The 22882-nt window shown below is 40.2% G+C and overlaps 1 protein-coding gene across 1 annotated transcript in view; it reads left to right on the forward strand.

Moving 5' to 3' along the window:
- TMEM185A (transmembrane protein 185A) overlaps window positions 1-22882 on the forward strand; it is a 32230-nt gene that overhangs the window by 3243 nt on the left and 6105 nt on the right. The window contains exons 2-4 of the mRNA XM_014797403.2: window positions 13760-13936; window positions 16081-16288; window positions 21851-21934. Coding sequence (XP_014652889.1) covers window positions 13760-13936; window positions 16081-16288; window positions 21851-21934 — 469 coding nt within the window. The remainder of the gene's footprint in view (window positions 1-13759; window positions 13937-16080; window positions 16289-21850; window positions 21935-22882) is intronic.

Genomic DNA, 22882 nt, shown 5'->3' on the forward strand with positions numbered 1-22882 from the left:
CCTGAAGTTTCCTAACAGCTAGGGAGCACTATTCATTGAATAGGCAAGCTATTAGAATGATACAGAATTGCCAAACTGTGTTTCTTGGGTGTTCCTGAGAGATAGGGATCTGGGAGTAGGTGGCATTAAGCTGGCACCCACACCACGGAGCCTTGAGATTTTCTGCTACCTTGGTGGAGTTGCTGGCTCAGAAAAGGCCCTTCAGCCCTGGTAGCCAGGCAGCGCTCAAAGGCTGTGAGAACTCTGCTAGGCCTTCTGAGTTGTCCACAGTGAGCTCCTGATGGAGTGTGGTGCATCCTGCAGGTGTGCTAGATTGGGACGAAGGCTGAGGACCACTGCTCTGGGCGTTCCACTGTATGGGTATGGAATGCTGAGGAGGTGAGTAGTGTTTAGAAACTTCCACATGCTGCAATTTCTAAAGCCATTCTGGAATCTATGTAGGTTATCTTGTCTCTTATTTGAAGTCAGAAAAAATGAATGTGATTGCTAGTAATTGTTAACAAAAGGCAGCTATCTGGCCTTCAGCGGTCCTTTGTAAAGACTTTATATTGAAAGCATTCATTCGTCAAACATCTCCCGAGTTCCTACTGTGAGCCAAGAGATGTGCTAGGTGCTCTAAGTGCAAAAATAAATGGGATATAGTCCCTCTCCATGCTCAAGCCCAGTGGAAGAAGCAGAAACAGAAAGAGAAATTAAAATTCAACACAGGATGAGGCATTCCAGAGACAGGAACTAAATGCTGTGGGAGCACAAGGGGCAGAGCTACTAATTCTGTCTAGAGCAGGCAGGGAAGGTTCGACAGCTCAATCTTGAACGATATAATTGTCAAACCAGAGGGCAGGAAAGGCATCTTAGGAGGGACAAAGTATGCAAAGGCACGGGGGCAGGGGAGGGCCTGATATGTTCACACAGTAGTGAAAGGTCAGTGCAGTAGGAGCATTACAGGCAACACGTGTCATGTGATTTAAAAATACTACACGTAGTGTTAACAATTACTGCAAATGTTATTTACATATTACTGTTTTTTTAAAAAAATAGCAGGCTCCAGATCCATCAGTAGTGAGTGTATGTTGGTATTGTTAATGAACTACTCACTAGCCAAATGTCTGTTTATCTGTCTTACTTATAGTAAAAGAAAAGCCTCTTGATTATACTGAGGTTATTATTAATAATAGCTGCGACTTATGGGGCACCTACCACGTGCCAGGCACAATGTCAGTGCTTTGTATCCATTATCTTGAATCTTTACAACTCTTTAAGTTAGATATCAGCCTTGTTTTGCAGAGTCTTAGAAAGCTTGTGACTTCTGTAAAGTTGCACAGGCAGCAAGGGGCCAAGTCAGGATTCTAATGCAAGTTGGTCTCCTCCTGAAGCCTGTGCTCTTCTTTCCTGCGTGCCATACTGCCTCTCTAATTTAGTGACAGACCCCCATGACACAGTAGGTCCAGTATACTAAGGAGCCTTCTATGTACGAGTTGTATGTGATTAAACAAAGGAATCCTTCACATCCAAATGAGTATTATCCTTCAAAGAAGTTACTTAGGGAAAAGAGAGAGCTCTATATACCTATTCCATTGCTCACACTCCTTGTTGCTCATCGGGAATTGCTTTTGGAGTCAGATTACAAATCATATAAGGAAATCCATCTCATTGCTTTATAATCATATATCATTTTTGAACGAAAATAGTGCTACCTAGTTTGATCACACATCTTATTCACTAAACTTGGCTCTGACATTTGGCCATTTCCAACAATCAAATTCACTCTCGTTGAAGATTTGGCACCACTGAGGATATTCAAAAGAACAGACTGCAGGCTCTGAAGGCAATTCCAGGAGGAAAGTTCCAAAGATGGTTTGAGCAATGAAGTGGAATTCATGCATTGCCTCCCAGGGGGACTGTTTAAAGGAGACGAGTCTCATTTGAATGCATAATTTCTGGTTTTAAAAATATCATTCTCATTACTTGATAATTACACACATATTTTTGTTGGCTGTGAGTTCTTTGCAGGCCAAGATGTTGAGGCATTCAATAAATGTGCTGAACGAGCAGATGTTGAGTACACATAGCCATGTACCATTGGAGACTCTGTTTTAGGGGAGAGACAGTGGCTTGTAGGAGTTGTAGATGGTGTCCTAGGACTCCAGGAGTTAAGCTTCCCAATACCGAGCTTGGGGTTTCTAATTGCCTTGCCTGGTCATAGGTCGTACCTATATAAAGTGACTAGAATTTAAGATGAAAGCCTTGAATTGAATTCTGGAGATAGGCTCTTTATAACTGATGATTTGTACTTTGTCAGTTGTGACCTAATATTGAGAAAAATGATTGCTAAATGAGATGTTACAACTTTTCTCTTTTATAATTCTAGTGGCAGCTAAAATATGTAAAAGTGATCATTTACACAGGGCTTTCACACCCCCTTATCTTAGTGAATCGATATATGAGCAACCTGATGAAGAGACAGGCTTAGGGAGAGAGTGACCCATCCATGGTTGCACAGCTGATAAATGGTGAGCTTCCTGCCAGCCTGGGCTCTTGCTAGTCCTCCTTAAGAGTGATGTGTTTTTATTTGGCTTTTGTGCTTTCTTACATCTACTGGTTAAATGTTCTTAAATGTGTTTTGTCTTAATAAAACTAGTTAAAATCACCACTAAAAGACTTTAAATGTTGTCAGTAATGTTCTGCTCAGTGTAAGAAGTGCAGTCCCTTTAACAATTTGGAAGCGTGTCAGTTAGCAGATGTCAATTGGAGCCATCTCTGAAGTTGTAGACAGAGAGGCCCTCACAGGCATGTGTCACACAGAGCATGTGTGTGTGCACATGTGCGTGCATGTGTGCCTGCTCCAGTTAAGCCACCAGCTTTCACTGGAGAAAACTGATGGGTCTAAAAAGAGTCTGGTTGCATTCTTTTGATGTGCAGAAAACAGACACTACAACGTTTACGCTCACAGAGTCATCCCTTTCTTTACTAGGTGCTTAAGCCTCAAGCAGAAAGCTCCACATAAATTTCAGAGAGGACACTAGCTTTGTAGTTTGACCCATGTGACACTACTTAGTAATCATGTACTAGTATTACAGATTCAGATGAGAGTGGAATAAATCCATTTTAAAGTTGTAATTGGAAAAGTGAAATTTAGGAAGTAGTGGTTGATGCCAGAATATCCAGTGGAACCTCCATTTGCTGGTTTGTGGAGAATTAAAAGCAAAGTCTGTTTTTAACTTGGACTCTGGTCTGAATGTTTCTTGAAAAATAGCTCACAGTGGTTTAGGCTTTGACTGTGACTTTTTTAAAAATAAATTTTCTTATTGCTATGTTATTGCTGGGTCACATTCTCTTCATGCCAGTCAGGTTTAGAATTTCCTATTTGATATGCAGTCATCTTTTTTTTTTTTTTTTTGTGAGGAAGACCCTGAGCTAACATCCATGCCAATCCTCCTCTTTTTGCTGAGGAAGACTGGCCCTGGGCTAACATCTGTGCCCATCTTCCTCCACTTTATATGGGACGCCGCCACAGCATGGCCTGACAAGCAGTGCATTGGTGCACGCCCGGGATCCAAACATGGGCCGCCAGCAGCAGAGTGCGTGCACTTAACCACTATGCCATGGGGTCGGCCCTTGCAGTCATCTTTTTTACTTCGCTCTCAAATGTATTGGTATATTTGAGATACTATTCCTTCTTCCCCCAATTACAAATGTGTGTATAAATTACATCTTTTGAAATTTTTGATTGTATTAATTTGTTTTATTTGATCAACTTTGTAGTTTGTTCATTTTTTCAAAGAACCAGCTGTTGGTGTTACTTATCAATTCCGTTTTATTTATTTAGTTTTATTATTTCCATATTTTGGCTCCTTTGTTTTTTTTTTAACACCCCTAAATTTCTTAGATAGAAACTCAGTTCACTAGTTTTCCCTTTGCCTTTTCTTTTCTTTTTTGCTTTTATTTACACTTTTGGGGTGGATACATTTTCTCTGAGTTTTGCTTTGCTGGCAGCCCAGGTGTTTTGCTGTTTCAGTTGTGTTTTAGTAGTATTTTAAATACTCTGTAATAGCGTTCTGTTTCATCCTTGATTCAGTCATTATTTAAGGGAGGAAACTAACATTTATTGAGTATTACCTGCTTGGTGCCAAGCCCTGCAGTAAGTGCTTTCTGATTGGTTCTTTAATCCTTACCTCAGCACTGCCTGGTAGAGGTAGTAGTATCTGTATTTTGCTCATGAGGAACCTGAGGCTCAAATAAAGCTGCATAAATAATCTCTTCAACTCTGCTACGCTGCTCAACAAGTGAATCTTGAAAAAGATCCATGTGGTTAGGCAATTTTCAGTATATTTTTGTCAGTTTATTATGAATTGTGGAGAATTTCTGTCTCCAGTCTCTACCAATTACAATCTACCTTACACACTCTTCTATACTTTTTGTCACTCTTACTCAGAAAATCTTCAGTGGCTCTCTATTGACTATTAATAAGTTCCTAGGACTTTACCTGATATTCAAATCTCCCTGCCTTCTTACCCCAGCCTACCTTTCCCTTATTTCCTCTGGTGCCTTTTCTCCTCAGCACCCAACCTCCCAAGATTTACAGAATGTATTCCACATGTTCCAGTCTCCTGGGATACAAAAAACTATCTCATACTTTTAAAAATCTTATCCCCTTTGTCTGGAATTCCCTATCCCCAACCTACTGCCCAAATCCCACCTCCCTTCCCAGCTCTCCCAGGGAAAGTAAACTTTCCACGTCCCAGTTTACCATGATATATACTTACTTGTTGATGATTTTCACTGAGCTTGATGACCTCCCAATACTTAAAATATTTCTGATGAAGTGGGTTGTGATAATAACTAATGTGATTTTTTGTTGTTGTTGTTGTATAGTGAAATATGTCAACATTTGAAAGATCTTCATTACTCAGTGAACCGATATTTTCCAATGGACCCTACATGGTATTACAATCATGAGGGGATAAAAGATTCATTCCAAGTATAAGAGAGACCAATGGATTTTAATGTAGCCAGACCAGAAAAAGTTCATTGATAGGGTTTCAGATTCCATATCACAGTTAACCTTCAAGAAACTACCACTTGTTGAGTTTTGGTGTCCTATCAAAGAAGAATATCCACCTTTATCTGAAAGAGCTATTAAAACACTCAGTTCATTTCTAATTACATATCTCTGTGGGGCCATATTTTCTTCATATGCTTTGAACCCAAACAACATATTGCAACAGAATGAATGCAGATGTAGATATTAGAATCTAGGCGTCTTCTATGAAGCCAGACATTTAAAAAATTTGCAAAACTGTAAAAACAATTTTGGAAAATAGTTTCTTTTTTCATTAAAATTATGTTACTTATGTTAATGTATGTGAGTTTATTATTATTATTATTATTATTAATATTTTTTGTATGAGGAAGATTAGCTCTGAGCTAACATCTGATGCCAATCCTCCTCTTTTTGGTGAGGAAGATTGGCCCTGGGCTAACATCCGTGCCCATCTTCCTCTACTTTATATGGGACGCCACCACAGCATGGCTTGACAAGCAGTGCGTCAGTGCAGGCCTGGAATCTGAACCTGTGAACCCCGGGCCACCAAGATGGAGCGTGCGAATTTAACCACTATGCCACTGGGCCGGCCCCCATGAGTTTATTATTTTTAATGAATTAATAAATATTTTTAAAATAACAGTTTTAAAATTTGATACAGTAAATATCAATAGGTATAACCTATATAAACAAAGCTCTTTGGGGTCCTCAGTAATTCTTTTTTTTTTTTTTGGTGAGGAAGATCTGCCCTGAGCTAACATATGTGCCAATCTTCCTCTGTTTTGTATGTGGGTTGCCATCTCAGCATGGCTGATGAGTGATGTAGGTCCATGCCTGGGATCTGAACCTGCGAACCTGGGCCACCTAAGTGGAGCACACTGAACTTAACCACTATGCCATGGGGCCGGCCACCCTCAGTAATTTTTAAGAGTGTAAAGGAGTCCTGATACAGAAAAATTTGAGAACTGCTAATTTAGTGCTTTACATAAAGCACTTTTCATGTTCATTATCTTGTATTCACAACCACCTTATGAGGTACATATTACCCTGCTGTTATAGACAAGACTACTATGACACAAAAGTGCTATGTATATATTCTAGTTAGCAACTTCTCCAAATCTGAGGGTCCTCTCACTGTAGTTTACACTCTTAGAGGTTTGTTTCTGAGTTGAATTTTGTAGGTCCCATCCCTTTACAACCTCCCCCTTTTTTTCCAATTGAAGTTTCTTATGTTGTTTTTCATAATACAAAAGTGGTACATGCACCTTGCAGAAAAATCAGCAATCTTGAGCAAAAGAGTATAAAGACTGTCCTTATGCCTCCCCGCTGGAGATCACCTTTAATCCTTAGTGTATATCTATCCAGATGCTTTTCCAAGAATGTTGAATTATCAGTATAAAGTCAGTTGTATAGTATTCAATTAAAGGAATTTGTAAGTCAAATAGATCTTAGTTTGAATCCCAGCTCTGTGAGCTGCTAGCTGCTTGGACAAGTTATTTAACATCTAAGCTTTCATTCCTCATCTGTAAAGTGGGAATAGTGAAAATGCCTCCTTCATAGGGTTGCTGTGAGGCTTAAGTGAGATAATGCATGAAAAGCACCACAGTACCTGACATTCCATAAACATCCAGTAAATGTTAGCTGTTGATGTTGTCGTGTATATGTAGATAGATCAATAGATATGCCAGGTTTATTGAAGTATATTTTACATGCAATAAAATTTACTATTTTTTAGAGCACAGTCATATGTGTTTTGATAAATCCGTATACTTGTGTAACCACTACCCAAAGATATAGATATAGAACAGTTCCATCACTGCAGAAAATTCCCTTTATAGTCATCCTTTCCCCCAGCACAGCCACTGGGAACCACATTGATCTGTTTTCTGTGTCTATACTTTTGCCTTTTCAAGAATGTCAAATAAATGGAGTCATCCAGTATGTTGTGTTTTCAGTCTGAGTTATTTTACTTAGCATAGTGCATTTGAGGTTCATCCATGTTGTTGCATGCATGCCTAATTTGTTCCTTTTTACTGCTAATTAGTATTCTGTTGAACTGATATACCATAATTGGTTTAACCATTCACCAGTTTATGGACATTTGGCTTATTTCCAGTGGCTATTATAAATAAAGCTGCTTTGAACATTCGAATACAAGTCTTTGTGTGGACATATGTTTTCCTTTTTCTTGAGTGAATATGTTGGCATGGGATTGCTGGGCCATAGAGTAAGTATGTACTTAAACTTTATAAGAAACTGCCAAAGTGTTTTCTAAAGTGGCTGTACTGTTCTGCATTCCCACCAGCAAAATATGAGGGTTGCAGTTGCTCCACATCCTTAGCAACAATTGTCATAGTTGATCATTTTAATTTAACCATTGTGGTGAGTGAGTAGTTTTATCTTATTTTTTAATTTGTATTTCCTTAATGTCTGAAAATATTGAGTATCTTTTCATGTGCTTATTTGCCTTTTGTATAACTTCTTTGATGGAGTGTCTGTTCTTATTTTTTGCCATTTTTAATTAGATATTCTTATTTTTTAGTTGTAAAAGTCCTTTATATACACTGAATACAGGTACTTTGTCAGATATATGTTTTCAGAATATATTCTCCCAGTCTGTGGCTTGGCCTTTCATTTTCTTAATTGTGTTTTTTGGAAAGTAAGAGTTTTTAATTTTGAAGAAGTCCAATTTTGTATCCCATCTAAGAAATCTTTGCCTGGGTGGCAAGTATTTTTTGCCCTTGTGTTTTATAGTTTTGGCAATTATATTTAGGTCTGTGATCCATTTCACATAAATTTTTCTATATGCTGTGAGGTTGAGAGTCTAGATATGGAGCTGGCCCAGTGGCATAGTGGTTAATTTCACACACTCCACTTTGGCAGCCTGGGGTTCACAGCTTCAAATCCCAGGCGCAGACTGACGCACTGCTCATCAAGCCATGCTGTCGTGGTGTCCCACATACAAAGGGGAGGAAGATGGGCACAGATATAAGCTCAGAGCCAATCTTCCTCAGCAAAAAAAAAAGTCTAGATGCATTTATCCCATCTATCCAGTTGTTTCAGCACTATTTGTTGAAACACAATCCTTTCTCCATTGAATTGCCTTGGCACCTTTGTTAAAAATTAACTATGTATGTATGGGTCTGTTTTTGGACTCTATTCTGTTCTCTGTATCTCTTCTGATGCTAATACCACATTGTCTTGATTATTGTAGCTTTATAGTAAGCCTTGAAAGCATGTAGTATGGGTTCTCCAACTTTGTTCTTTCTCATAATTGTTTTGCCCATTCTAGGTCCTTTGCATTTTCGTATAACTTTTAGAATTAGTATGTCAATTTTTACAGAAGAGGCTGCTGGGATTTTCATTTGGGATTGCATTGAATCTTTAGAGGAATTTGATGGGTGTGGTAGGCTAAATAATGGCCCTCAAAGGTATCCACTTCCTAATCCATGGAACCTGTGACTGTTACCTTCTATGGCAAAAAGGTGGATATTAACCTTATATAGCAAAAGATGTAATTAAGTTCAAGATCTTGAGATGGGGAGAGTATCCTGGATTATCCAGATGGGCCCTAAATGCAGTCATGGGTTCTCGTATAAGAGGAAGGCAGAAGGAGATACTATTAAGAGAAGGCAATGTGATGGAAGCAGAGAAAGAGATTTGAAGATGCTGCACTGCTGGTTTTGATGATGGAGGACGGGGCCCAAAGAGTGCAAGGAATGCAGCTCTAGAAACTGAAAAACACAAGGAATGGATTCTCCCTTAGTCTCCAGAGGGTGCAGGGCCCTGCTGACATCTTAGTTTTAACCCAGTGAAACCCATTTTGGACCTCTGGCCTCCAGAACTATAAGAGAATAAATGTGTGTTAAGCAACCAAATTGTTGGTAATTTGTTATAGCAACCATAGGAAACAAATAGAGGATGTAAATATTAAAAATATTGAATTTTCTAATCCAGAAACATGGTATATCTCTTCATTTATTTAGATCTTTAATTTTTCTTGGTAGTGTTTGATAGGTTTCAGTGTACAAGTCTTGCACATATTTTGTTACATTTATCTCTAAATATTTCATATTTTGATGCTGTTGTAAATGGTAGCTTCTTCATAAACTTTTAATTTTAGAATAGTTTTAGATTTATAAGAAAGTTGCAGTAAATGATATATATTTTAAAAATTTCAGTGTCCAATTTCTCATTGCTAGCATGTAGAAATACAATAATATTTTTTATACATTTATCTTGTATCCTGCAGCTTTGCTAAATTCACTTATTAGATTTATTAGTATTTTTGGTAGATTAATTAGGATTTTCTACATAGATAGTCATGTTGTCTGCAAATATCAGATTTACTTCTTCCTTTCAAATCTTTATCCCTTTTATTTATTTTTCTTGTATTATTGTTGTGGCTAGGACCTCTAGTACAATGTTGAATAGATGTATTGAAGTGGACAGACTTGCCTTGTTTCCTGTCTTAGGGGGAAAGTATTTAGGCTCTCACCATTAAGCATAGTTATAACCATAGATTTTTCATAGACACCCTTCTGTTCCTAATTTGTTTAGAGCTTCTGTCTTGAATGGGTAGTGAATTATGTCAAATGCTTTTTTCTGGAACTATTTAGATAGTCATATGTTTTTTCTTTTTTATTCTATTGACAGTGATTTACATTAGTTGACTTCGGATGTTAAGCCAAGCTTGCAATTCTGGCTAAACCACACCTGGTGATAATATAGTATCCTTTTTATATTTTGCTGAATTCAATTTGCTAATTTTTTTAAGGCATTTGCATCTATGTTCATGAAGGATTTGGTTTGTAGTTTTCTTTCTTGGTCAGGTTTAATGCTGGCCTCATAAAATAAATTGGGAAATGTTCCTCCCTCATCTTTTTCTGCAAGAGTTTTTGAAAAATTAGTGCAATTTCTTCCTTGTGTGTTTGGTAGATTTTTTCAGGGCCTGACATTTTCTTTGTGAGAAGGATTTTAACTACAATTTCAGTTTCTTTACTAGATATAGGGTTATGAAAGTACCTATTTCTTCTTGTGTGAACTTCCATAACATCTTTCTTTCAAGATATTTACTTGCATAAAGTTGTTCATAATATCCCCTTCTAATCCCTGCAATGTTTGTAGGATTTGTAGTGATGTTCCTGCTTTCATTCCCGATATTGGTAATTTGTGTCTGTTTTTTTCCTTGTCACTCTGGCTATACGTTTACCAATTTTCATGATCTTTTCAAAGAACCAGCTTTTATTTTCATTGATTTTTCTCTAATGTCTTTCTACTGTATTTCATTGCTGATATTTATCATTTCCTTTCTTTTGTTTACTTTTTAAAAATTTCCTTTCTAGGGGCCGGCCCGGTGGCACAAGCAGTTAAGTCTGCGCCCTCTGCTGCAGCGGCCCGGGGTTCACTGGTTTGGATCCCGGGCATGCACTGACGTACCGCTTGTCATGCCATGCTGTGGCGGCGGCCCATATAAAGTGGAGGAAGAGGGGCATGGATGTTAGCCCAGGGCTAGTCTTCCTCAGCAAAAAAAGAGGAGGATTGGCAGATGTTACCTCAGGGCCGATCTTCCTCACACACACAAAAAATTTCCTAGTTTAAGGTGAATCTTAGATTGTTGACTTCAGATCTTTTCTAATGTAAGCATTTGATGCTATAAATTTCCCTTAAGTACTGCTTCAGCTGTATTTCACGAATTTTAGTTGTATTTTCACTTTCTTTTAGTCCAGAATTTTTCAGATTTTCCTTGTGATTTTTTTTCTTTTACCAATGGATTATTTAGAAGAGGGTTATTTAATTTAAAAATATTTTGTGAATTCCCCAGATATTTCTGTTATTCATTTTCAGTTTAGTTTCATTGTGCTTAGAGATTTACTTTGTATGATTTCAATCCTTTTAAATTTGTTGAGGCTCATTTTGTGGCCCAGAATTCAGTCTGTCTTGGTCAGTGTTCCACGTGCGCTTGAAAGCAATGTGTATTCTGCTTTTGTTGGATGGAATACTTTATTAATATCAGTTAGGTCATATTGGTTGATATCCGTAGTAATTTTCTATGTGTTCTATCTGTTACTGAGAGAGAAGTGTTAATTTCCAATAATTGTGGATTTTTCTATTTATCCTTAATGTTTTAAGTATTAATATTTTCTACATGTATTTCGAAGCTTTGTTATTAGGTACCGTGTATAAATATTTACAGTTGTTGGATTTTCTTTGACAAATTGACCTCTTTATCATTATGAACTGCCCCTATTTATCCCTGGTAATGTTCCTTGTTCAAAAATATACCTTGTCTTATATTGTGGTAGGCAGAATGGCCCCCCAAAGATATCCAGGCCCTAAGCCCTGGAACCTGTGAATATGTTATGTTACATGGTAAAGGGGACTTTGCAGATGTATTTAAGGTTACAGTATTAGTTTCTATTGCTTCCATGACAAATTACCACAGATTTAGTGTGTTAAAACTACACAAACTTATTATCTCACAGTTCTGTAGGTCAGAAGTACAAGTATAGCATGGCTCAGTTGGGTCTTCTGCTAGAGTCTCACAAGGCTGAAATCAAGGTGGTAGCAGGGCTGTATTCCTTTCTGGAGGCTCTAGGGATTAATCTGCTTCCAACCTCACTTGGGTTGTTGTCAGAATTTAGTTCCTTGTGGTTGCAGGGCTAAGGACCCCATTTCCTTTCTGGCTGTCAGCCAGGAGTCATTCTCAACTTCTAGAGTCTGATTGCATTCCTTGGCCCATGGCGCCCTTCCTCCATCTTCAAAGCCAGCAAGGGCAAGTTGAGTCCTTCTCATGTTTGGAATCTCTGACTTCCCCTTCTACCTCATCTCTCCTCTTCTGCCACATCTCTCTGACTTACTCATATGCCTTCCTCTTCCACTTTTAAGGGCTCATATGATTACATTGGGGTCACCTGGATAATCCAGGATAATCTCCCTTTTCTAAGGTCAGCTGATTAGTAACCTTAATTCCACCTGCCAAATCCTTTCATGGTAGTACTTATATTCGTGTTTGACTGAATAACCATAGGTCAGGAACGTCTTTGGAATTCTGCGTACCACAGTTATGGACTTTAAGATAGAAATAGTATCCTGAATTGTCCAGGTGGAACCAATCTAATCACATAAGCTCTTAAAATCAGAGAACTTTCTCTGGAAGCAGGAGCATTATGGCAGAAGGAGAAGGCAGAAGAATTCCAAGCATGAGAAAGATTTGATATGCTCTTGCTGGCTTTGAGATGTAAAGGCCTATGTGCAGGGATCAGACAGAGACTTCTGGGATCTGAGGGCATCCCCCAGCTGACAGCCAGCAAAGAAACTGGGATCTCAGTCCTACAACCACAAGAAACTAGATTGCCAACAACTTAAGTGAACTTGGAAGCAGGTTCTTTCCAGAGTCCCCTGATAAGAGCGCAGCCAACTGACATCTTGATTTCAGCCTTATGAGACTCTGAACAGAGAAACGAACCAAGTCTGTCTGGACTTCTGACATGTACAACTGTGAGAAAATAAATTTGTATTGTTTTAAGCTGCTAAGTTTGTGGTAATTTGTCCCAGCAGCAGTAGAATACTAAAACAGATATTGATACAGTCACCCTAACTTTCTTTTGGTTAGTGTTTTATTGGTATAACTTTTTCTGTTCTTTTACTTTTATCTATCTGTGACTTTATAGATAGATAAAGTGTGTCTCTTATAGCATACAGTTGTCTTGCTTTTTTTTATCCAGTCTGACAATCTTTGTCTTTTAATTGGTATTTAGACCATTTACATTTAGTGTAATTGTCAATAGTATTGGGTTTTAACTACCCTCTTGCTGTGGCCTAGAAACTGCCTCCAGGCAGTAAGCTAGGACAATAATAAGAGTTTACCTCCTTTGTTTTATTTCTTTCTGCCATCATGGTCCTTCACTGCCTGTTGTCCAGTGTCTGAAAACTGTTGTTTCGTGTATTTTTTCCAGTTTCTTGTTTAAGGTGGGAAGGAAAACCCTCTTATTATTACATCAAAGCTGGAGTAGAAGTCCTCAACAGTGTAATTTCTGATTAATATTTTAAGGCTATCCTCTTCAGGAAGTCCCTTTTATGTGAAATGTGTGTGTGTGTATGCATAATTTATTCAGTCAGGAAAAGTATAATGTACTATAATTTTACTGTATATAAATGTGGCAGATGGCTGCCTTTTTAAAAGAAGAATCAAATAATTAGTAATAGAACTTGACCATATCCTGAACATGTCAACCTTTTCCAATCTCCATGTCTTGGTACAGCTAGATTCTTCTGCTTGGAATCATCTCATCTTCATCATCTCACATCCTTTGCTGCCTGGCAGATTTCCATGTATCCTCTGGAACCAGCTCCAGGGTTATCAACTCCCGGCTTCCCAGTGCCCCCAGACAGAATCCATATTTCCTCTTCTGGGCTCCCATTGCACTCTGCCCATAGCACCGTTATGGCACATGTCATGCTGTATTATAATTATATGTTTCTGTGTGGACTTTCTCCTACCAGGAAGCTGTAGAAAGCAGGGAATTTATTTTAGTCTTCTTTATGTTTCTCTTATCCCCTAACACAGTGGGTCTATTACACAGAACTTTTCAATAAACAATTGTTGAATTAATGGCTCTTTTAATGTGCTAAAAAGTACTGCTGTTATTACTCCCCATTTCAGTATCACATATTTGTAAATGTGAATTCTCTTTAATCATTTTACTTTTCTCCTAGTAAATTCCTCATCTATGCCTGTCTGCTGCTGTTCTCTGTGCTGCTGGCCCTTCGTCTGGATGGCATCATTCAGTGGAGTTACTGGGCTGTCTTTGCTCCAATATGGCTGTGGAAGTTAATGGTCATTGTTGGAGCCTCAGTTGGAACTGGAGTCTGGGCACGAAATCCCCAATATCGGTAATACTGCTTTATAAAACCCATTGGTCTCTATCCTGAGGGAGCAATATCATGTTTTTCACTTTTGTTAAAGTAAGGACTACTTTCTTTTGTACCTATCTGGGGTTTTATAAGAACTATAATACAGGCAAACTGAGTTCTAGTCTAAGTTAAAAAAAAAAAAAAAACAGCTGAGTTCTAGTCTAGTTTGATATGCATTTTCTTGCAAAAGCAGTGTTATTTTGGGTGATTCAGTTTCTGGCCAGCCCATAAAAGCCTGTGTAATCTAAAATACATCCAAAATGTATAAGTGTTATACCATGCTAGACGAGGAGGTGTGAAACCCTCATGTTTGTAGGAGCAGTTCTGCAAACAAAAGTTCTAGCTTTGGTCATCGGAGATATATCCTTCTCCAGTTCCATCCTGGACCTGGGCGCCTCTTGTCCCAAACCCCTAGTGCTGGGGCCCTAGGAGTGTGAACGGTATGGAGGAGGGAGCTTGGCCAGGAAAGTGAGCCCCCAAACAGAGAAAAATGAGGCCCAGGTGCTGCGGAGGAGAGCAGAGACTTTAAGGTTGGCAGAGGTGGGGCCTTTACCTTCACCTCCTCCGTGCCCTTCTGCCCTTCTTCTCAGATGCCTTGCTGCTCCAGGTTCCTGTGTGTGCGGCCTGGTGCTGCTGGGACCTCTGAGAGTGTCTCCTCTCTCCCTCGCAGAGAGTGGAACTGCAGAAGGGAGAAAAGGGGGTTTGAGAGTGGGGGGCTATTCTCAACCTTCATCAGGAAGATGGGAAATGAAGGAATGCCCATTGGGTGGGTGGGGAAGACAGAGGTGGACACATGCGGCTGCTCATGTGAGAAAAATATAGAAGTTGGGACCACCTCAACTTGTTTAATTCTTGGTTAACTTTAAAAACAGGATTTAGATCATGTAAAATACATTACCACATAGATATCTGAGAACTTTAAAATAGCCACACAAAGAGCCTTAGCAGGTGAGGCACATTCATGTGTCATTGTTTTAAAGTTATTAGATATTGTTTTTAAGATTACCTGTGTGACTGCAAATCTTTTCTTTTTTATGAGCTACTTTCAGGTATGATTGCTACTCAAAGAATGAAAAGTTGAATAACTGAAGATTTTGCATTCCACTAATTGATGTTTAGAAGCTATTTGAACTTTTCTCTCTTGGTTTAATTTAAGATATTTAGAGCAAGGAAAGGAATTGTATGTATGTAGTTGAATGCACTGAATGTACAGGTGTGGTCATTCTGGTGTCAGCAATATCCAATGGAATGCTGTTGGACCCTACAGAAATGACCACTGATGTCATTTTCTCTGTGTCCTAAACTCAGGTGTATTTAGCACCAACAAGACACATCATAAATGTTCATCTATATTTTGAATGAAACATTGCAGGCCTTCCAAATGCATTATTAAGCATTTTCATGATCAGTGGTCTTATTATTTTCAACCGTTAGCCTATTAAGTTCATGCATGATACTTAAACAACTAATTCAACTGATTTTGTTTAACTCTTTTGCTCTTCTCTCTTTCATCTGCAGGTATTAATTCATCCTAATGGAATAGAAAGGAAAATTAAAAGGCATTCATACTTTTTATTTGCATTTTAAAATAGCACCTAACTATGTTACTGTATTTTCTTGGAATATAACCCACACTTATTGATAAAGCTGGAGTTGTTTATATAGCATTGCATGAAATGTGATTTACGTGGTTTTTAATTCATTGACAGATGAGAATAATGAGATTTAAGGAATATTTGTCAGTTTTTAGCAGTAGAAGCAATCAGCTTGAATAATCTTAGAAGTAGTTGAATTTAAAGTTATGAACAATAGTGTTTATGTACACTGTCAGGAAAATGATAACCAGCTGTTACTTCTGAGAATATCCTTATACGGTTAAAACTTTAAGTCTAGTTTGGTTACAGTGTTCATTTCTTGTCATGTAGTATTTCTTTGATGTTTGAAAGATTACTTATTAAAGATTAAGTTTAGGTTAGCTTTCTACCTGAGTTTCCTTTGCTTTTTGTCAGATTTACAAATACAATTCATAGTATCAACATAAATTGGTATTTGCCTTGGACTGCTTTCTTCTAATGGAGATTCTGAACTGAGGGTGTTTTTCGTCTTCTTCTGTTCCTTTTTAGAGCAGAAGGAGAAACGTGTGTGGAGTTTAAAGCCATGTTAATTGCCGTGGGCATCCATTTGCTCCTGCTGATGTTTGAAGTGCTAGTCTGTGACAGGATCGAAAGAGGAAGCCATTTCTGGCTTCTCGTCTTCATGCCGCTATTCTTTGTTTCCCCGGTGTCTGTTGCAGCTTGTGTTTGGGGCTTTCGACATGACAGGTCACTGGAGGTGAGATTTTATATATTTAAGAATGTTTTAAGAAGTAAAATATTTTGGTTAGTTATTGTAATGTAGATTTCTTTCCCTTTATTAGGAAGACATTGATCATTACCTCTAGATCATGGTATATAAGGAAACAAAAGATGATGGAAATAATCATGTTTCTCTTTCTTGACTTAGAACACTGGTTTTTCACCAACCCATCAGGCTTCTTCCAGCTTTAAATCTTTCCCTGTCCACCTGTCAGGCTTATCCTGAGAAACAGAACCAATAGGGTAGATGTAGATGTAGATACAGGGATAGGTGTAGATATAGATATAAGGAGATTTATTTGAAGGAACTGGCTCATGCCATTGTGAGGGCTGACAAGTCTGAAATCCATAGGGCAGGCTGGCAGGCTGGCAGGCTGGAGACTTCACAGGAGTTGATGCTGCAGTCTGGAAGCAGAATTTCTTCCTTTCCAGGAAACCTCAGTTTTTGCTCTTAAGGCCTTTTAACTGATGGGTTGATACCCATCCACATTATTGAGGGTAATCTCCTTTAAAGTCAGTACCTTCATAGCAATACCTAGATTGGTGTTTGATTAAATAATTGGGTGCTATAGCCCAGCCAAGTTGACACATAAAATTAACCACCATCCCACCTCAGACCCCAAGATCTAGCACTTCATTGGCTCTCTGGTTAGTATACTCCCTCTGAATGATCTTGTTCACACTTCCTGCCTCCACTGCCACGTATGTTCCGTTGCCTTCTAAATTCACATTTCTAAACTCAGATTTCTCCACTAGCTGATGTGCCCATGTGTTTCTTTATTCATTCAGTAAACATTTATCAAGTATTTACTATATGCCAAGCTCCTTTTGCCTAAACGTAGGGGATACACAGATGAATAAAAAGGCAGTCTTAGCAATACTAATACTAGTAATGAAAATAATTGCAGATAGATTTATGGAGCAGTGCCTGTGTGCCAGGCATTGGGCTAGGCACTTCACATGCAGTAGTATCTTACTCAAGATTCACAACAACCCTGTGAAGTAAGTGCATCCATATTTTCCAGAGAGGGTCAGTAATTTGTTCTGGCCACTCATTCAGGGGCAGGGCCGGGATTCCATTTCAATCAGCCTGACTCCAAAGCCCATGCACCAAACCGCATGGAAGCTGAGGGCCCACAGCCCTATACAGATGGGTTGAGAGGAGAACTGGACAGTATGGATGCTTTGTTTTGAACTGTGTGGATCAAGAGTGGAGGAAGGAGACAGCAGTTGGGTTGGAAGGGAGCATAGGAGCTGGAGAGTGGCTCACAGCATGTGAATCTTGAGAGGAAGGTGCCTATAGAGAGGGAGGGTGATAAAGCATGGCCCCATGGGAACCAGAGGGAACAGGACCCTGAGCACCAGGAAGGGCTTGGCCTTGAACAGGGAGAGCGATTCCTCCACTCTGCTGTGACTCTGGTGCTGGGGGAGAGGGTGTGGGTGTGACTGGTGGTCGGGGTGGACTGTGGAGGAGGAGTACCTCTGAGGGCCCACTCTCACCCTCCCTGCACTTCCTTAACAGCCTCTTCTCCGCACTGCCCCCTCTGGCTGCTTGCCGATGGTATTAAAATATCACAAGGGAGTGCGATTAGGAAACAAATGTCTAAAAGACTCCTTGGGGAACAGTTCTGAGAGCAAGGTTGAGAAGCACTGAGCTAGGCCCTCCTTGCCCCCGCACATCCCCTTACATATCTGTCTCTGCATGGGGCCCTCCCCATCCTCTGTGCCCCAGGAGTCATTGAAGACCTTTGCCTGTCCATCCTGCCTGCTGGGGCAGGCCAGTCACACTCCTGCTTCAGACCCTCTCTCCTTCTGGTTCCTCTAAGCATTAGCTCCTGAACTTATCCATACTCTCTCCAGCAACTTTGGTCTCTCATCTGAAAGAGAAAACAAAATGCCAGCAGCAAAACACTCTCGGTCCTATTTGGCTATTGTGCCTTCTCCTTCCGTTCACAGAAAGGCTACCTGAAACAGTGCTGCTCTGACCTCGTGCTCCCTGCTCAGCCCCTGTGCTCCCTGGAAGCTGGCACTGAGAGCCATAGGGCCAAATCCAGTGCACCCTTTTCAGTCCTCAGCTTTTCTGGCCACTGGCCACTCTCTAGCTCCTGACACCCCTGGTCCTTTGACCAGTCTGGCCACCTCTGTCTTCAGCTCCTTTGCTGAATTCTTCTTCCTCCTTCTGCTCCTCACAAGTTGCTGTTTCTTAGGATTTTAGTCTTAGGCATTTTCTATCCTCACTTTGCATACTCCCTCTGAATGATCTTGTTCACACTTCCTGCCTCCACTGCCACGTATGTTCCGTTGCCTTCTAAATTCACATTTCTAAACTCAGATTTCTCCACTAGCTCCAAACTCCTTATCTACCTTCCCCTGAAGCTGTATTCCCTACATTGGTTATAGTCATCCTTACCTCTCTGCTTTATGCCTCTGTCGCTTTGTGTGCTTTTTCTATTACCTGAGCAAACGAAGTCAAACTGAGTTTTAAAAATCATTTACAAAAGCTTACATTAAACAAAATCACTGAGATCAAACATTCTAGATGTTACCTATTTGGTTCAGCGTTTCTCAGTGTGGGTGGGGCATGTGCTCTTGGCCTTTTGGATAGGAAATGTTTTGTTGGACAGGACTGTCATATGCATTGCAGGACACTTATTCCTGACCTCAGCCAACTAAACACTAGTGGAGATATTTGCCCCTGCCTCCAGTCTTTGTGATGTCCACTAGTGCCCCTTCTCTGTTCCTAGCCCCTCCCCGGGCAGCAGTGTTGCCCAGGTTGAAAAGCACTGAGAGAGTTTACTAAATATGGTTGGATAGGGGCTGAGGAGGAGGTTTAAGAAACTAAAAATTTAGAACTTTGTTTCTTAGAAAGTAAAAGCATATGCAAGGGCTAGGACTACATTGAGCATGAAACCTTATTCTCCTAATGCAGAGTTACAGAAAGTAAGTCATTTGTGTAGTCATGCTCCTGGTGTTCCTACCTACGAGGAGAAACACCGTGCTTAGAGTTGGGCTCCTTCTTGGCTCTTGTGTCCCAGGAGGAGGATCACCTATGTTTGCTAGAGCATGACTGGACAGGCTCACACAGAGACTTGAGGGAGGAGTCAGGGTTTGCCAGGGTGCCCTATGCAGGTAGGGAAGTGGGTGATATTTTCCAGGCAGAAGGAATAACTCATACAAAGGCATAGAGGCAGGTGAAAAATCTGTCATGTTGAGTGTACTATGGTGGCTCAGATAGGACTGGAGCACAGTTTTGCAAGATGCCAAGAGTTCTGGAGATGAATGATGGTGATGGTTGCACAACAATATGAATGTACTTAATACCACTGAACTGCACAGTTAAAGATTGTTAAGATGGTAAGTTTTATGTTATGTGTATTTTACCACAATAAAAAAAATATGCCTGGAGCATAAAGTGGAAAGGAGGGAATTGTGGCATTGGGGGAAAGGGAGGCTGTATAGAGGGATTGGGCTGAGTAGGGGCCAGATCCTCAGTCCTCAAAGCATGTGCCGAGCTGCCCCAGGGTGCCATAGTGAACTCACAGGGGCTCCATGGGAGTGGATGTTTTTGAGGGAAAAGCAGTGATACCTGACATCTGTGGGATACCATATGAACTACTAGCTCCAAGTAGTTCACGGTGTTATTAATTGGTCGCACTACATTCCTTTTGGTGATGTCGTAGAAGAAGCTGGGTTGTTGGCAGTTGCTGTGATGAGAAGGTAGTACTGTGGACAAGTCCGCGTGGAGAGTAGGTAATGAGGGTGGAAGTGTCTTGAGAAATGGTGCAGTGCCCAACAGGCACACACATCCCCTTCAGAATTAGTTGTGGTTATTTAAGAATGAAATAAAAGTAATATTTTTCTTTCGATTTATGTGAGTTTTTTTTTTTAGATGGCTACTTGGGACATAAATACTTACTAAGTTTGGATCTAATTACTTAAATCAGTGGAACAGTTAGGTATTTCTTTTGGCTCAGAGGCCTTTGAAAGAATTGCTGAGTCACTAAATGCTCTGTAAACTGAGAACTTTGGGAAGCTCTGGGCCAGATCAGATGGCTTCATGTGATTTTCATTCTGTAGGTGGTGGTGAATATTGTAGCCAGAAGGAATACCGCCTGGAGGGCATTTGGGAGCAGAGAGCCTTCAAGACTGGAAGCTGGGAGACTAGTCAGGGGGCTGTTGGAGCGCTTTGGGAGGGTTGGTGATGAGGAAGGCCTGACTAGGCAATAGGAATGGGGATGGAGAGCAGGCAGGGGATTCAAGAGACATCTGGATGGTAGAGAGGACAGGATATGGTGATTTAATATGAGAGTGTGGGAAAAGAATGATAGAATGCTCTCCGGTGTTGTGGTTTGGGTAATAGGCCACTGTGGTAGCCTACAGTGAAACGGGAGGCTGTCGAAAGGAGTGGGACAGGGTAAAGGCGGCATGGGGGTAATGAACTCAGTTTGGGTCTGCCTTCATCTGAGGTGCCTCTAGGAGAGCTGGGTCTGGGCAAACCAGGGGTGTGGATGACATTTCTTCTCCCCCACCCCCAGGGCAGAGCGAATGAGCAAAAGCATGTGTGTTTGTGTCCATGTCTCTCTAGTGGGGAGAGAAGCTTGAATTTGAGGCTCTGGGGAGCATCACCATTTAAGGAGAGGAAAAGGAGACTGAAAAGGAACCATCAGAGTACCAGGAGGAGGGCAGGGCTGTGTGCTGGGCTCCTAGCAGGAGGAAGGAGTGTTCAGCACCATCAGAAGCTGCAGAGATGCCCCAGGAGGGTGCGAACTGAAGTGGCCTGATGTTGCAGAGGTTATTGGCAACCTTGATGAAAGCAGTTTCTCGGTGTTCGTGGGGGTGGAGGCCGGATCACAGTGCGTGGAGCTTGGAATGGCAGGGAAGGCCATAGGGGCTTAAGTATCCACGATGTCTCACAAAGCTTGATGGTAACAGAGAGAGCTGGGGCTAGGAGGGAATACTGGGTCAAGGGAGGGGTGGGTTCATTTGGTCTTGGGGTTGTTTTGTGTTTAATGGGAATGAGTTGAACTTGTTTCTGTGCTTCTGGGAAGGATCAGTGGAAGAGGCAGGGTTAAAGATGCAGTAAAGAACCTATGATTGATGTCTTGATGTGACAGAGTTCTCAAGGAGCCAGAAACGAAGCAGTGGGATGCAGGGCCCAGTCCTGGGTACAAGAAGAAGGAAGTACGGGGATGGTTAGGAACAGAGATGTCTGTGGGTAGGGCCAGGAAGGAGGCTTGGGGAATCTACCACAGATTACCTCTATACTTGGCGAGCCTGGAAACAAGGTCATTGCTGGGGCCAGCATAAAGGGAAGGGCAGCCACTGAGCAGAGGGGACGAGGCCAGAGGCCAGTGACAGGTTTCTCCTTGGCACAGCACTGGTTCCCTCCTCCAGTGCTGAGAATCAGGAGGTCCCAGTGTAACTTCATGAAACTTCTACTGCATTATAATTTCCACTGCCTTTTAGTGTATTAGCCAAATAATTGCAGTATCGAAGACAACTTGTACTTTGTTTAACTGATTCTTCTCTTCATTTTTAGTTAGAAATCCTGTGTTCTGTCAACATTCTCCAGTTTATATTCATTGCCTTAAGACTGGACAAGATCATCCACTGGCCCTGGCTTGTATGTAACTTTTTAAATCCTTAAATAAACTTTTCTTTTTTATTATAAAAGTAATTCGTGTTCATTGTAGAAAACTTGGAAAAAACAGACAAGCATAGTTAATAGAATAATAATCACTCATAATCCACTAGGAGATAACAGGTTAGTGTTTTTTTTTGTTTTGGGGTTTATTGTTTCATAAATATAGTTGAAATCATACTGCATATATAATTTTTATCCTGCTTTTTTGTTCTAACGTTGTATCAAAAGCATTTTCCTATGTCAGTAAAAGGATAAACATAACTTTTAAAGTTTAATAGATGCAAAATATTCTTCCAGTGCATTTACCAAATCATTCCCTTGTTTCAGAATATTGAAGTTGTTAGCAGTGTTTTGCGATTATAAATCATGCTGCAGCATATATTTTTGTGCATAAAAAATCTTTGCATGAATTTTTTTTATTGTGTTCTTAGGAAAGACTCCAGAAACAGTTTTACTGGGCCAGGGGGTGGGGACTTTTTGAGATTTTGAAATACAAACTGCACTGCCAACTTGCTTTTCAAAAAAGCTGTGCCAATTGACACTTCTGCCAGGGGTGAGGTCTAAGTCATGCTTGTAACCTGTGGCTTCAGTTTATGGGTGTTTCATTAAAATTGTGCATAGATAGATAGAAAGATGGATGGATGGATGGATGGATGGATGGATGGATGGATAGGTACATACATATATATACATGGCAAGCTGCAAATTAGAGAATACAGTATGGTTTCAACTATTAATGCATAGAAATAAGATGAGAACAAAGGTAGAAGAGTTACATTGCCTATGGGGCATAAGCTCATGCTAGGGGTCTGGGTCCCCCCCCCAGCATCTTGATGTGTACTTTTGCACATAAGACATTTTCTGTAATGAACATGGTTTACCTTTAAAAAAAAAACAAAATTAAAAAATATATTAAAAAAAGAAAAT

Source organism: Ceratotherium simum, chromosome X (genome assembly GCF_057802395.1).
Source record: "Ceratotherium simum simum isolate JZ-2026a chromosome X, ASM5780239v1, whole genome shotgun sequence".
Taxonomy (NCBI): Eukaryota; Metazoa; Chordata; class Mammalia; order Perissodactyla; family Rhinocerotidae; genus Ceratotherium; species Ceratotherium simum.